We start from the raw sequence: 13524 nt of genomic DNA on the forward strand, positions 1-13524 counted from the left end.
AGCAGGGCCCTGATGAGGACCAGGAGCCTGGGGCCGTTCTCCTTTAAGAGGAGCAGCCTGAAGAAGGAGGCCCCCCGGAGGGAGCGCTGCGGGACGCTGCAGGAGGACTCCCAGAGCGAGGCCGAGCCCCCCGGCGAGCTGTCCCCCCGGCCACGCCCGCTGTCGGCCATCGAGGTGTTCCAGCTGCCCCCCTCCTACGAGCAGGCGGTCCAGAGCGCGCCTCAGCCCGCCCCCCAGAATCTACGCTCCATGCGGGTGCAAGACGCCGCCAGAACGCTGGGCAGGAAGTCCCGCCCCGCCTCTATGAACGAGAACTTCCTGTCCACCTATTCTATCAACCAGTACACAGACTGCTTCTCCCGGGTCCCGGAGGACAGCGCCGCCGGACCCGAGCAGAACCCCCCGCCCTTCCGACAGAGGACCATGTCTGAGTCGGTGTCACGGAGCCGTCATGAGACGGTGTCCCGGAGGTGTAGTCAGCCCCTGTTTGAAGAGTATTCTTACGCCAAGGAGTCCTACGTTTGAATACCAGTCGGTCTTCAACGTTTCACTGTTTCACTTTCTGAATGTACAAACATTATGTGCACCTGATAGGGTTGGACTGTCTCAGTAGTACTGTTTACAGTACAGAATTAATGTGTTTCTCACAAAAAAAGCTATTTATAAAGATAGAAGAATCCTCTAGTCTATCTATGGCAAAGCTATGTAAATAAACACAATTTGCAAGTAGAGGATAACATTATGCTATAATTGATCTTTTTCTATTGTTTGTCTGTTGTTAGAGTTATATATTGTACAGTCACTGTAAGTTAGTGAGCATGTTTTTATGTGTTTTGCAAGTCGCTTTGTATGTCTTAACTCTATCATATCTTTACTTCCACTACATTAAAGCACCTTGATATTGAACTATGCTTGGCTCTCCAGTTTATGATTGCATGTGATTCCAACCAAATGAATGAAGCAAGAACAAGGGTTATGATCGAAAAGCCCCAGCAGTTGTGGGTGTAGATGCTGTATCTCATCCTATATGATAAGGAAGGCATCTGCTAGCACACGGCGCCAAGACACTCTTGAAAGTAGCACTTTCATTTAAGTACTACTGTAACAACATAGCAATACACCGACAGTAGTAGTAACAACATTGTAATTACATAGGAATTACTATGTAATTCCATGGTATGAGGGTATAGGCTACACAATGAGAACAAGGTACTGTATGGAGGAGGGGGGGGGGTGCTAATATTGATCTTTTACTTTCAGCCATCTTTGTTTCCACTACAGTATCTCTAGAGGCCCCTCCCCCATGGTTTCTCTCTGTTATGTAATTATCTATATCGCCAAATAGTAATACCATGTTATTACATAGCAACATAATAATGAAGGTAGCCTACACTAAGGCTAAGATTGACCAAATCAAGTTCTTCACATGGGCAGTATGATGTCATTGAAGCATTTCAAGGCATTGAGTCAGGGTTGTGGATCTGTGTTCTCAGGAGCTCAGAGTCAGGGTTGTGGATCTGTGTTCTCAGGAGCTCAGAGTCAGGGTTGTGGATCTGTGTTCTCAGGAGCTCAGAGTCAGGGTTGTGGATCTGTGTTCTCAGGAGCTCAGAGTCAGGGTTGTGGATCTGTGTTCTCAGTAGCTCAGAGTCCGGGTTGTGGATCTGTGTTCTCAGGAGCTCAGAGTCAGGGTTGTGGATCTGTGTTCTCAGGAGCTCAGAGTCAGGGTTGTGGATCTGTGTTCTCAGGAGCTCAGAGTCAGGGTTGTGGATCTGTGTTCTCAGGAGCTCAGACGTGCCCCTGGATCACAGCATCACATGGGGAGCTGCCAGGGTCGCTCAAGCAGGGCGGGATGGAGGAGCGCTAGTGAGGCCCTGCTTCTCCTTTCTAGCTCTCTTGCATAACAGGAGCTAAAAGTCCTCATTGAGAGAACAGCGTGTTCTGTCTGTCCCGGCAGAGGAGGGAGGAAACCAGGCATCATCACGTGGACGGATTTGGTTTTTCTCTGAATCGCTCGCGGCCTGGTGGGTCGACGTCACTGCTTACCCCTTCCTCTCACACGCGACTTGAACGTTTGTGTTCCTTCCTCAGCTCAGCGCTCGACTCTCATTCATTAACTTAGTTCAACTTTCTCACATTAAGTGTGTCTGCAGCTACAAGTTCTATAATCAACATAATCAAGAGATGAATACATTCAGTATAATTCAGCTGAGATACCAGTGAGAACATTGAGACCTACTGTAAACTCTTTTGCAGAAAGCCTAATGAAAGTGTTCAGAGGAGATCATCTAGGGTCCTTCTGTCCCCACTAGCAGGGAAGTGCTCAGAAAATGATACAAAAAAGAAAGGATTTACGAGCCTGCAGGAAAATCTGGACCCTTTTTTTAGTTAAAATAAACAAAACAAAAAGGACTTATCTCTGTGCCACATGCATGTTTCATGTTTCATAATGGATCTCAAGGCGTATAGTTGAGACTCCTATGCGTTTTATTTGACTTGCAGCACAGATAACGAGCCACCTCATCACACAAACTGAATCTATAACCAGCATGAATAGGGTTGCACATTTAACAGATCCTTTCATCAGACCCAGTGCGCCAGGAATTCAGGATCTACAGTATGAGCACTGGGCCAGCACCCGAAAGCTTGCCTGTTGCTGGTTCAAATACCTAAACTGAGTAGAATTAAAATCAATGTGCCCTTGAGCAAGGCACTTATTGCTCCTTCAAGATTCAAGATCTGTTTATTGCCATGTATATGGTTTACACATACTAAGAATCTGACTAGGGTTAAGGCATGCGCTGATGGAGACGACACAGGACAGGGTGCAGGACAGGACAGGACAGTGCATAGACATGACAGGACAGGACAGGACAGGACAGGACAGGACAGGACAGGACAGGACAGGACAGGACAGGACAGGACAGGACAGGACAGGACAGGACAGGACAGGGTGCAGGACAGGACAGGACAGGGTGCAGGACAGGACAGGACAGGGTGCAGGACAGGACAGGACAGTGCATAGACATGACAGTGCAAATACAAAATACAGTGCAAATACAAAATAACCAATAAAAAGATTGTGGATCGGTCGCAATTTTTCTGGCCCGTTTTCTTGCCCTGGAGGTGTGCAGGTCCTGTAGGGATGACAGGTCACCCTTTCAGTTGAGCGGATGATGCGCTGCAGTCTGGCCTTGTCTTTGGCTGTAGCGGCAGAGAACCAGGTGGTGGTGGAGGAGGTGAGGATGGACTCCATGATGGAGGTGTAGAGGAGAACCATCATTGTCTTTGGCAGGATGAATTTCTTCAGCTGTCTCAGGAAGTACATCCTCTGCTGTGCTTCTTTGTTGAGGGAGCTGATGTTCATGAGGGAGCTGATGTTCAGCTGATGTTCAGCTCCCACTTGAGGTCCCGGGAGATGGTGGTGCCCTGGAAGCAGAAGGAGTCAGAGGTCAGTGGGGGGTCATTCAGAGTGATGGTGGGAGGGGGGCTGGATTCGTTCTAAAGTCCACAACCATCTCTGCTGTCTTAAGAGCGTTGAGCTCCAGGTTGTTTTGGCCACACCAGGACAGCAGCTGGTCCATCTCCCACCTGTCTCCTCCACCTGTCTACTCTGTAGGCGGACTCCTCCCACTGGACAAAGGACTGCTCAATGAAAAGGTGTGTCCAACACTGAAAGACAAGATGTCTGCCTTGAGTTACATAATAAGGATTGAATCCAACTGACTGAGAGACTGGAGGGGGCCCCGCATACAGTAGGCTGTTACATAAGATGGCGAATAATGTGTTCATGGTTCAGAATAATGAGCAGAAACTGATGGTCGCCGGGCAGAATATGATGTTGACCCTTTTAGGGTCCTAATGACGGAGGAGAGACGAGGAGTAAACAATGGCCGCCCGGAGAGAACAGAATGTGAATGAATGATGTAACAAATATGATCCTAATTACTTGTCATTAGATAACTAATCAATTGTATTCTTACCCTTAATGCTCTCGTGTCTTTCCAGGAATGGGGGTCCATCACTTTTGTTCAAATAAGACTGAAGAGGGATATACATAGCGTAGCCTATTCAAAGAAAGCATCAATGTTCAGCCTATGTTTGGATATTCCCATGAGCCCCAATGAAGAATGCAGTAGTACTATCATCATACTGTAGGCTTCACTGAACTCGTCAGTTACATAAACTGTTATTCACTGAAGGATTGTGGGATAGGTTCAGTGTAGCTTCTGTGTTCTGTGTTCACGCCCATATTCTGATGTTTCAATTTCAAGAGCTTATTTTCCTCAAGTTCATGTACAGTATGTACAATTTTGGTTGTGAGAAACAACAACTTTGTGGTTTCATGCCTTTTTCTGAGATCACAGCAACTTCCTGCACACTAACAATGTTAGAACACTGAACCATGTCAACAAACACAAGGATATTGCTTGCTGGTTGTGTTTACTCGTGTTTAACTACTTTCTATTTCAGCTTAACTTAGTATTCTTGTTTTTGTATTGATCATTGTATGTTTTTAATTGTAATTGTATGTATTGATTTATGGGGACCCCAAGAAGACTAGCTGGTTGCCATGGCACTAGCTAATGGGGTATCCTTAATAAAATAAAATAAAATAAAATCCAGATTTGAAACTTTAAACGAGGTATTGGGCGCAGGATTCCTCCTCCATGCACATCACCCCCCCCCCCCCCCCCCTACAGAGGAAATGACGTAACGCCAAACTTCCTGGATACCGTTGCCATAGCAAACATCGTCTTGACACTTGTGTTTACTCACCTCTTGTCACGTGTTCATCTCTTGTTAGTCGGCTATCTTTAGTTTAATTTCATCAGAATAAAGTTGCTTTATAATAAAGATTCGATTTTTAGCTGGTTAACAGAATGACGTCCGTGTTACAGCCACAGAAGGAACCTCCCAGCGGAACCTACACGTTCTCCAGCCGCCCCAGACCGGTCCCCACCCGGAGCAAGTACAGGGATGAGCCCGCAGAGGAGTGAGTTTCACAACCAGCTTTAGCTCCTAGCGAGCTGGCCTGGGGCCTCCCAGCCAGCAGGGGATGTTCCCACAACATTGGGGAACATTTCTGTTACATATTAATAACGAGACGGACCCAGATTTACGTTCAACTCTTTAGTACACCATTTGTCAGACAGCATCACACTGCGCATGTGCGCAACAGTACAATAACTTGACCGTGTTCACCGAGGTCCACAAAGCATTAAGCAACCTAAATAATCATGTGGTCAATATACCACAATTTCCAACACGTCCTGTTTTCACATTCTTAGAACATTTTTTAGAACAAATGATTGCTAGTTAGCTGGGATGAAGCCAAAGATATGTGGGCCGAGGTGGGAAATGATTTACTTGTCATGAAGTAGCTACTGTGTGTTGACAGGTCACAGGGGCCCATGGTAAGTTAACGGTACAGTGAGCTGCAGTAGTAGCAGTGGGGGGGGGGGGTCATTTAATTTCATTTTTATTGGAGCCACCATTAGCATTTGCTATAAGCAAGGCTATTCTTTCTGGGGTCCATCACACCCACATCACAACATACAACAAATCATACACATCTACATACAAAACACAACACAGTACAATACAATACATCCATCCATCCATCCACAATACAATACAATATAATACAACAATACAATACATACTAACAAAATACAGTAGACAAAACAAACAGGTCCCTGGCCAGCACTGACTGGGTTGTTCAAGGGCATCAAATGAACTCAGTCAAACTAACTGTTGCAGTATATTACAATATCAAGTAGCGTGGTGCTTCTAGCTGGATGACTCATGTTTTCCCTTGCAATGCAGAACTGATGGACAAACCAGTTATGGAAACATCATGTATGACCGTCGTGTTGTCAGGGGAAACACGTACGCCCAGCACATCATACCAGTTGTGAGTAGGCTACTGTTTTTAATCGCTGCTTGAGTAACTGTAACTATGACGGATTGATTGATTGGAAAAATATACTACATAGAGTTACACTGATGTTTTCTATTTGTCAGGCAGCGCAGCCCGACCCTATTGAGATACACAGACAGCAGGAGGCCAGGAGGAGGGCCGTCGCAAGGATGCGCGCCAAGGAGCAGTTCAGGCCCAAGACTCCGGAGGCGCTAGAGGGAAGAAGGCACATAGACGTCCAGACAGGTGAGGCACCACAGGTTCAACTCCGCTATCGCTCAACTTGCTTTTGGACTGAACCGTGGTCCCTACCGTCAGGGCGTCGCTATAAAGTTCCCCTGGCCAAGAAAAACACGGAACTCCTTTATTCACACTGCCATTTTGAACAAACAATGAGGAAGAACTCGTACACACGCACTATGCCACTTTGCACACAGTAATATTATGCTTATTTTTAATGACTCCCTGTGCTGGTTTTAGGAATATGCTGTATGTTGTTGTGTTGTGTTAACTTGTGTTGATTGTTGAGTCAGTCTAAGATGATTTTGTGTCACGACAGACAAAGTTTTCTGAATGTGAATCTTCTCTCTTTGGGGAATCATCCCAAACCACCTGAATTGTTTCCTGTTTTGTTTCTAGAGCTGTATCTGGAGGAGCTGAGCGACCAGATCGAGGACGCCAGCGTTGAGTGCCAGACGGACGCGTTCCTGGACAAACCGGCCACGCCCCTCTTCATCCCTGCCAAGTCAGGCAAAGATGTGGCCACACAGATCGAGGAGGGAGAGGTGCATGTCTTTAGAACACATCCTTCTAAACTGGTATTACAGATGATTTCATGTCAGTCATTGTATGAAATACCAGCTCAGTGGCCTTGTGGTTAGAGTGTCCCCCCTGAGACTGGGAGGTCGTGAGTTCGATCCCCGGCCGAGTCATACCAAAGACTATAAAAATGGCACCCAATGCATCCCTGCTTGGCACTCAGCATCAAGGGTTGGATTGGGGGAAGTACCTGGAACATACTAGCGTCATGTCCAGGGGGTGTACTTGTACATACTAGCGTCATGTCCAGGGGGTGGACTAGTACATACTAGCGTCATGTCCAGGGGGTGTACTAGTACATACTAGCGTCATGTCCAGGGGGTGTACTTGTACATACTAGCGTCATGTCCAGGGGGTGTACTTGTACATACTAGCGTCATGTACAGGGGGTGTACTAGTACATACTAGCGTCATGTCCAGGGGGTGTACTAGTACATACTAGCGTCATGTCCAGGGGGTGTACTTGTACATACTAGCGTCATGTCCAGGGGGTGTACTAGTACATACTTGCGTCATGTCCAGGGGGTGTACTTGTACATACTAGTGTCATGTCCAGGGGGTGTACTAGTACATACTAGCGTCATGTCCAGGGGGTGTACTAGTACATACTAGCGTCATGTCCAGGGGGTGTACTAGTACATACTAGCGTCATGTCCAGGGGGTGTACTAGTACATACTAGCGTCATGTCCAGGGGGTGTACTAGTACATACTAGCGTCATGTCCAGGGGGTGTACTAGTACATACTAGCGTCATGTCCAGGGGGTGTACTAGTACATACTAGCGTCATGTCCAGGGGGTGTACTTGTACATACTAGCGTCATGTCCAGGGGGTGTACTAGTACATACTAGCGTCATGTCCAGGTGGTGTACTTGTACATACTAGCGTCATGTCCAGGGGGTGTACTTGTACATCAAGCTGCCTCTCGCTACAGAAACAGGAGATAGGCTCCTGCCCTACAGGCCATTAGGCCCGAGAAATATTGGTTGTCAAAGGCTTACTTACTGTACTTCCTGTATTGTATGAAATCAAAACATATTGAATGAGCCCCAACTCTCTCCCCCATGGGCCCCTGCAGCTGTTTGACTTTGACATGGAGGTGCGCCCGCTGCTGGAGGTGCTGGTGGGGAAGACGGTGGAGCAGTCTCTCCTGGAGGTCATGGAGGAGGAGGAGCTAGCCAGCCTGAGGGCGCAGCAGCGCGCCTTCCAGGAGCTACGCAACGCCGAGCTGGTGGAGGTGCAGCGCCTGGAGGAGCAGGAGAGACGCCACCGCGAGGAGAAGGTCAGCTGGACTGGTCTCCCTCAGGCCTTTTGTGTTATAGAACCATGTGTTTGCGTTATAGAACCATGTTTTTGCGTTATAGAACCATGTGTTTGCGTTATAGAACCATGTTTTTGTGTTATAGAACCATGTTTTTGCATTATAGAACCATGTATTTGCGTTATAGAACCATGTTTTCCATTATAGAACCATGTTTTGCGTTATAGAACCATGTTTTTGCATTATAGAACCATGTTTTTGCATTATAGAACCATGTTTTTGCGTTATAGAACCATGTTTTTGCGTTATAGAACCATGTTCTCTTTGGGCACAGGAGCGGAGGATCTCCCAGCAGAGGGAGGTGCTGCAGAAGGAGAAGGAGACGGCGGAGAAGGTGGCGGCGCGGGCGTTTGCTCAGCACTACCTGGCAGACCTGCTCCCCTCGGTCTACACCTCCCTGAGAGACCACGGCTACTTCTACGACCCCGTGGAGCGAGGTCAGTCAGTCTGACCGCCACGACCTTGGCTTTGACCGGAGCCATCATTTACAGAAGAGTTCTCAGTGCACGAAGGGGTCACACACTACAGTACAGAGCAATATAGGACACTACAGTACCTGCCCAGTATGACCTAGGATATGAGATTGAGCTGATGTACAAACATTAATATGACAAAGTTGTTTTGATTGCTTTTTCAGAGTTTAACTTTATAATGTATGTCTCATTTTGCATTTCATTGCCAGATATTGAGACTGGGTTCCTCCCGTGGCTGATGGCTCAAGTCAGTATCACTCTGGATAAGAGATACGTGGCAAGAACAGTTCTAGACAGTAAGCAGAACCGCCACAGATATTTAGTATTACTGTCCTCTGATGGTTGTACATGTATACGAGTACTGGTCATTGATATCATTATAGCTCCATCTAGTGGCTTTTATGTAATATTACAGAGGTATTTGTAGGTGTTGTAATGAAATCACCTGTTCCTTTTCACCTTGGAAACCCAGTGGAGAGTGTGATGGGCAAGGAGGTCTGTCTGTTGCTGGGATGTTTACTATATCATGCTACGACCACGATGAAGATAATTCACCCTCATCTTCACTCTCCATCTCTGTTCCAGTGCTCATCCGTGATGTCACTCAGAGGAGGCTGGGGCTCTTCCAGCAGGGGGCGCCCCTGTCCCCTCCCTCGAATCAGGATCTGCACCACGACGGCGTAGATCCGTGAATTATAGGTAGAACCCACACACTTAAAGAAAACCCAAACACGAAAACAAGCAGCTAAAGGCATAATAAAGTGTTCAAAGACAATAAACCCTTTTATGTTCTCTATAAGCGACTGGTTATTTATTTAATGCAAGAGGTGTGTGTGTGTGTGTGTGTGTATGTGTGTGTGTGCGAGAGAGAAAGAGAGAGAGAGAGAGAGAGAGAGAGAGAGAGAGAGAGACTGTGTGTTGCCGTCTAAAATATACACCCCATTCAGTGTGAGCATATGTTTTTTCATGCTGGCAAACACGTCACTCAGTTCCCCTTGCAATCAAAAGTGATGATGGCATCACCTCACCTGCCGAGCGGCAAATATTGACCAACCCGCCCCAGCAGGCTGGAATAAGCGTGTACGTATCCACAACATTTCATAAAGTACCCAGCATGTACGTATCCACAACATTTCATAAAGTACCCAGCATGTACGTATCCACAACATTTCATAAAGTACCCAGCATGTACGTATCCACAACATTTCATAAAGTACCCAGCATGTACGTATCCACAACATTTCATAAAGTACCCAGCATGCTCACGGCAGTATTTACTTGACAACAGACACGTAACGTTTCCGCCCGCATTCAAATAGCCCAGCTTTGCATGGACCTGTTCATCCAGCACTCCTGCCTTCAGTATGCAATGTAAAAGTCCCTCCAATCTACATCGTTTTTACCCAATCACAAAGGCAAGGCAAGGCAAGGCAAGTTTATTTATATAGCACATTTCAGCCACAGGGCAATTCAAGGTGCTTTACATGAGACATTAAAAGCATTAAAACAAAAAGCAAGACATTATAGACATTTAAAACAAAAGGCAGGACAAATTAAAAGCATTAAAACAAAAAGCAAGTCATTATAGACATTTAAACAAAAAGCAGGACAAATAGAATACAGGAATAAAAGTTACAGTGCAGTATACTGATAAACATAGCACAAAGTATGTTTAATGAGTTGACATCGTACAGGAGAATGTTACTTCGCCTTCCACCGAGTTAAAGTTACATTTACATAAATGTAGACTGTGTCTTTTCAGGGTATGAATGTTGGGCTGCAATTATAGCATCCATGAAGTAGGCTAGATGAAACAGGCCTATATGATCCTTCACTAACACACCTGCCCGTCTCTGATCTGACCTGAGCGCACTTTACTAGAACACTACTGGATTTATACCCTCCTATTTTAATCCTGCTCAACTATTGGCTGACTCACAGTTATGAAACCTCCCTAATGTTTCGTTTCCGTGATCATACAGTAGACTAGTATAGACTAGTATAGCCTGTCTAGTATAGCCTGTCTAGTATGGCCTGTCTAGTAGGCCTATGGCCTGTCTAGTATAGCCTGTCTAGTATGGCCTGTCTAGTATAGCCTGTCTAGTATAGCATGTCTAGTATAGCCTGTCTAGTAGCCTATAGGTGTAGACGGCGATGACGCTGTTCCTCGACTACACAAACAGAAACCAAAGTGTAATAATGCAAATTAGCGTGCATTTAATGACCTTTTACTTGGCAGCCAGTGTGTTTAGTTAACGTTGTGTTGGTGTTTCTGTTGATTTTGTGCGGAAGTTGCACCTCCTCTAATTGTGCTTCTATAATATTCTACAAAGCTGTCAATCTATAGGCAGTTTATCTGCTTTCTTCAAGTCAAGCCATAGTTCAGGAGATGGGTAGATTATCAGAGAGCCCAGAACACCAAGTTAAGTGACAAAAAATAGTTGCCAATAGAAACCATTTACCATCAACCAGCCCAGTACTGTCAATGGCCACGATCTGCCCATATCAAGAGTGATAATCACAACAAAACTAAAACTATAACAAAAATAGAGGATAATTATAATTGTAGGCCTATTATCTCCCCATTAAGATTTTTTTAAGACCAACCAGAGCCCACTAAGATAATTTACCAATAAACTTTTGGATACTGGTCATCAAAAATAATAGATTGCATTCACATTAGTCATGTATGGGAGTCGCTGTCGTGTGAATGACGGTCCTCTAGCCGAGCAGCGATGACTAAACAGGAACTGTTCTTCTCAGGGGCCCAGAGGGTAGAGAGAGGAGCGGATCAGCCATATTGCGCGCTGCGAGTTCAACAGAGAGAGGGAGGTTATTAACCTGCAGCCCTGCGGTAGAAGCGTTTATCTGGAATCACACCATCTGGTAAGACTAAAGTACGATGAATAATGTATCAGACATTGTTTTGAGTGCGACGTGTGGATGTGGAGATGTTCATGACTTTGTTTGTGCACTTCAGCCGCCTCATCCCCACAAAGGAGGCAATCTCACAACAGGTGTCTCCGGGATTATTCTGGTGGGATGTGGCTTGGGTGAAGGCGAGCGTTTGAAGGTTATGTAGAGAAAATCTGTTTTAGATTATAATACGATTTATTCCAAAGGATATAGGAGTTGTTGACTGTTTTTTTTCTGATTGTAGCCTACATGAAACATTTGATTTCAAGTTATATATTTTGACTAAAGCTAGCCTTTACTAAACAGTCTATGAACCCATTTACACGCAGCCGGTTGGGTTGTATCGAACCTCTAACAGAACCTCACTCACAAGTGTGAGAAGTAGACTTCATGCGCAAATGTAATTTTACGCGAAAAAACGAGGATAAAGGTTCCAGCTCTGGTTACAGCTCTGCACTGATAAAAAGCGTCTCAACATTCATTCAAGGGATTTCAAGCAAAGTCTACGATAGAGCTACACTGTATCAACAGTCATGGGTTCCTGTCTGATCATTTAAGGCAATCTCGGCTTTTAGACTATAATCTATCCTATGAAATGAATATGAAACCTATAAAGTGAGTCGAACCGTAGCCTAGGTGTTTGAGGAGGGCGGATCGGACTCATATCCATGCTCTTTCTGGGGGTTTGGGGTGAGGCTCTGTTATCGGAGTTCCATATTTGATAGTGATTCACGCGCTATTCTTGGGAGTGCGTCAGTCGGATCCATTTGGCACCGGTCCCGTCCCGGTGTTAAAGGAAGGGCTGTCCCGTCCCGGTGTTAAAGGAAGGGCTGTCCTGTCCCGGTGTTAAAGGAAGGGCTGTCCTGTCCCGGTGTTAAAGGAAGGGCTGTCCTGTCCCGGTGTTAAAGGAAGGGCTGTCCCGTCCCGGTGTTAAAGGAAGGGCTGTCCCGTCCCGGTGTTAAAGGAAGGGCTGTCCCGTCCCGGTGGTAAAGGAAGGGCTGTCCCGTCCCGGTGTTAAAGGAAGGGCTGTCCCGTCCCGGTGTTAAAGGAAGGGCTGTCCCGTCCCGGTGTTAAAGGAAGGGCTGTCCCGTCCCGGTGTTAAAGGAAGGGCTGTCCCGTCCCTGTCCCGTCCCGCCTGCGACCACAGGGACTCAAACTCGTTCCTCCTCTTTCTCTCTGCAGGAAGGCAGCCTGGAAACGTTCACAGTATTTCTGAACCAATTTGACTGTTCCTCCCACCGAGCCAAGAAAAGGACAAAACATGCCCAAAGCAGTAAGTACAGGCTATTTTATTGTTATTTTCAATATTATGCTATTGAGTTTCGATTTTAAGCTGAAACTGTCTAGTGTTAGGCTACTAAAGTTATAGAGAGAGGATTTTCTAGTCGTAAAGAGTCGACTTGGGAGTATCACAGATGGAGCTTGCGAGCGTGTATTCAAGTGGTGGTTTTCCAAATAGATATAACTCATTCATGGTTGAAATTAAAATTTTCTGACATTTCGTGGATACTCTGCCTTGAAATACCTTATAACAATATTTGTATTGACCCATTCATGTTGGATTGTTGGTCCAAGTGAACAGTGTCATAGTTTCTCAACAGGCATATCTTCAGACCACTTAATCTTTTCACAACAAGTCAGTTCAGAATTGATTTGCTGTTAGCTGGAAACCCATTTGCCACATTTGCCCACATTTTGGGGAAGTCCTATCATATTCTGTGTAAACTAATAGTCATATCATATACTGCATGTACTGGAAGGACTATATACTGTATAATATGATACAGCATGACTTCCCCAAATTCTGGTCAAATGTTTTGAATGGGTTTCCATTGCTCTGACTACAGACGACTCTACAGGGCTCAGTGGTTGATTTGATTGGACATTTGAAACAGTCCGTACAAACCTCTGTGTGTGTTTGAGCAGAGGAGATTTGCCTGGAGGGTGACTCTGATTCGGAGGGTGTGTGGGTTCATACATCCTGAGGGCGTGGGGGAAATGTTCATGGTTGAACACTAGGCTGTTTATGTACTGTAATATTTATGACATTAAATTATCACAAACCCCCCCCCCTCA

At 45.8% G+C, this 13524-nt stretch overlaps 3 protein-coding genes across 3 annotated transcripts in view; all 3 read left to right on the forward strand.

Annotated features, from left to right (window-relative positions):
* The window catches only part of tagapb (T cell activation RhoGTPase activating protein b), a gene marked incomplete at both ends in the record, with an annotated part of 42245 nt that extends 41720 nt beyond the window's left edge, over positions 1-525 (forward strand). Inside the window, one exon of the mRNA XM_084440165.1 lies at positions 1-525. This exon is cut by the window's left edge and continues 662 nt beyond it. Coding sequence (XP_084296291.1) covers positions 1-525 — 525 coding nt within the window.
* A 4355-nt stretch (positions 526-4880) lies between these two features.
* Positions 4881-9224, forward strand: rsph3 (radial spoke head 3; the record flags this gene model as incomplete). Its single annotated transcript, XM_084440166.1, has 8 exons — positions 4881-4993; positions 5827-5914; positions 6025-6166; positions 6560-6705; positions 7817-8020; positions 8334-8496; positions 8742-8828; positions 9118-9224. The coding sequence occupies 8 exons, from the start codon at positions 4881-4883 to the stop codon at positions 9222-9224; spliced, it is 1050 nt and encodes a 349-aa protein (XP_084296292.1).
* A 2076-nt stretch (positions 9225-11300) lies between these two features.
* ezrb (ezrin b) overlaps positions 11301-13524 on the forward strand; it is a 33821-nt gene continuing 31597 nt past the window's right edge. Inside the window, 2 exon segments of the mRNA XM_084440167.1 lie at positions 11301-11418; positions 12631-12721. Of these exon segments, the coding sequence (XP_084296293.1) occupies positions 12710-12721 (12 nt within the window). The 5' untranslated portion in view covers positions 11301-11418; positions 12631-12709.

The sequence above is a fragment of the Borostomias antarcticus genome, assembly GCF_949987555.1.
Source record: "Borostomias antarcticus genome assembly, chromosome: 6".
NCBI lineage: Eukaryota > Metazoa > Chordata > Actinopteri > Stomiiformes > Stomiidae > Borostomias > Borostomias antarcticus.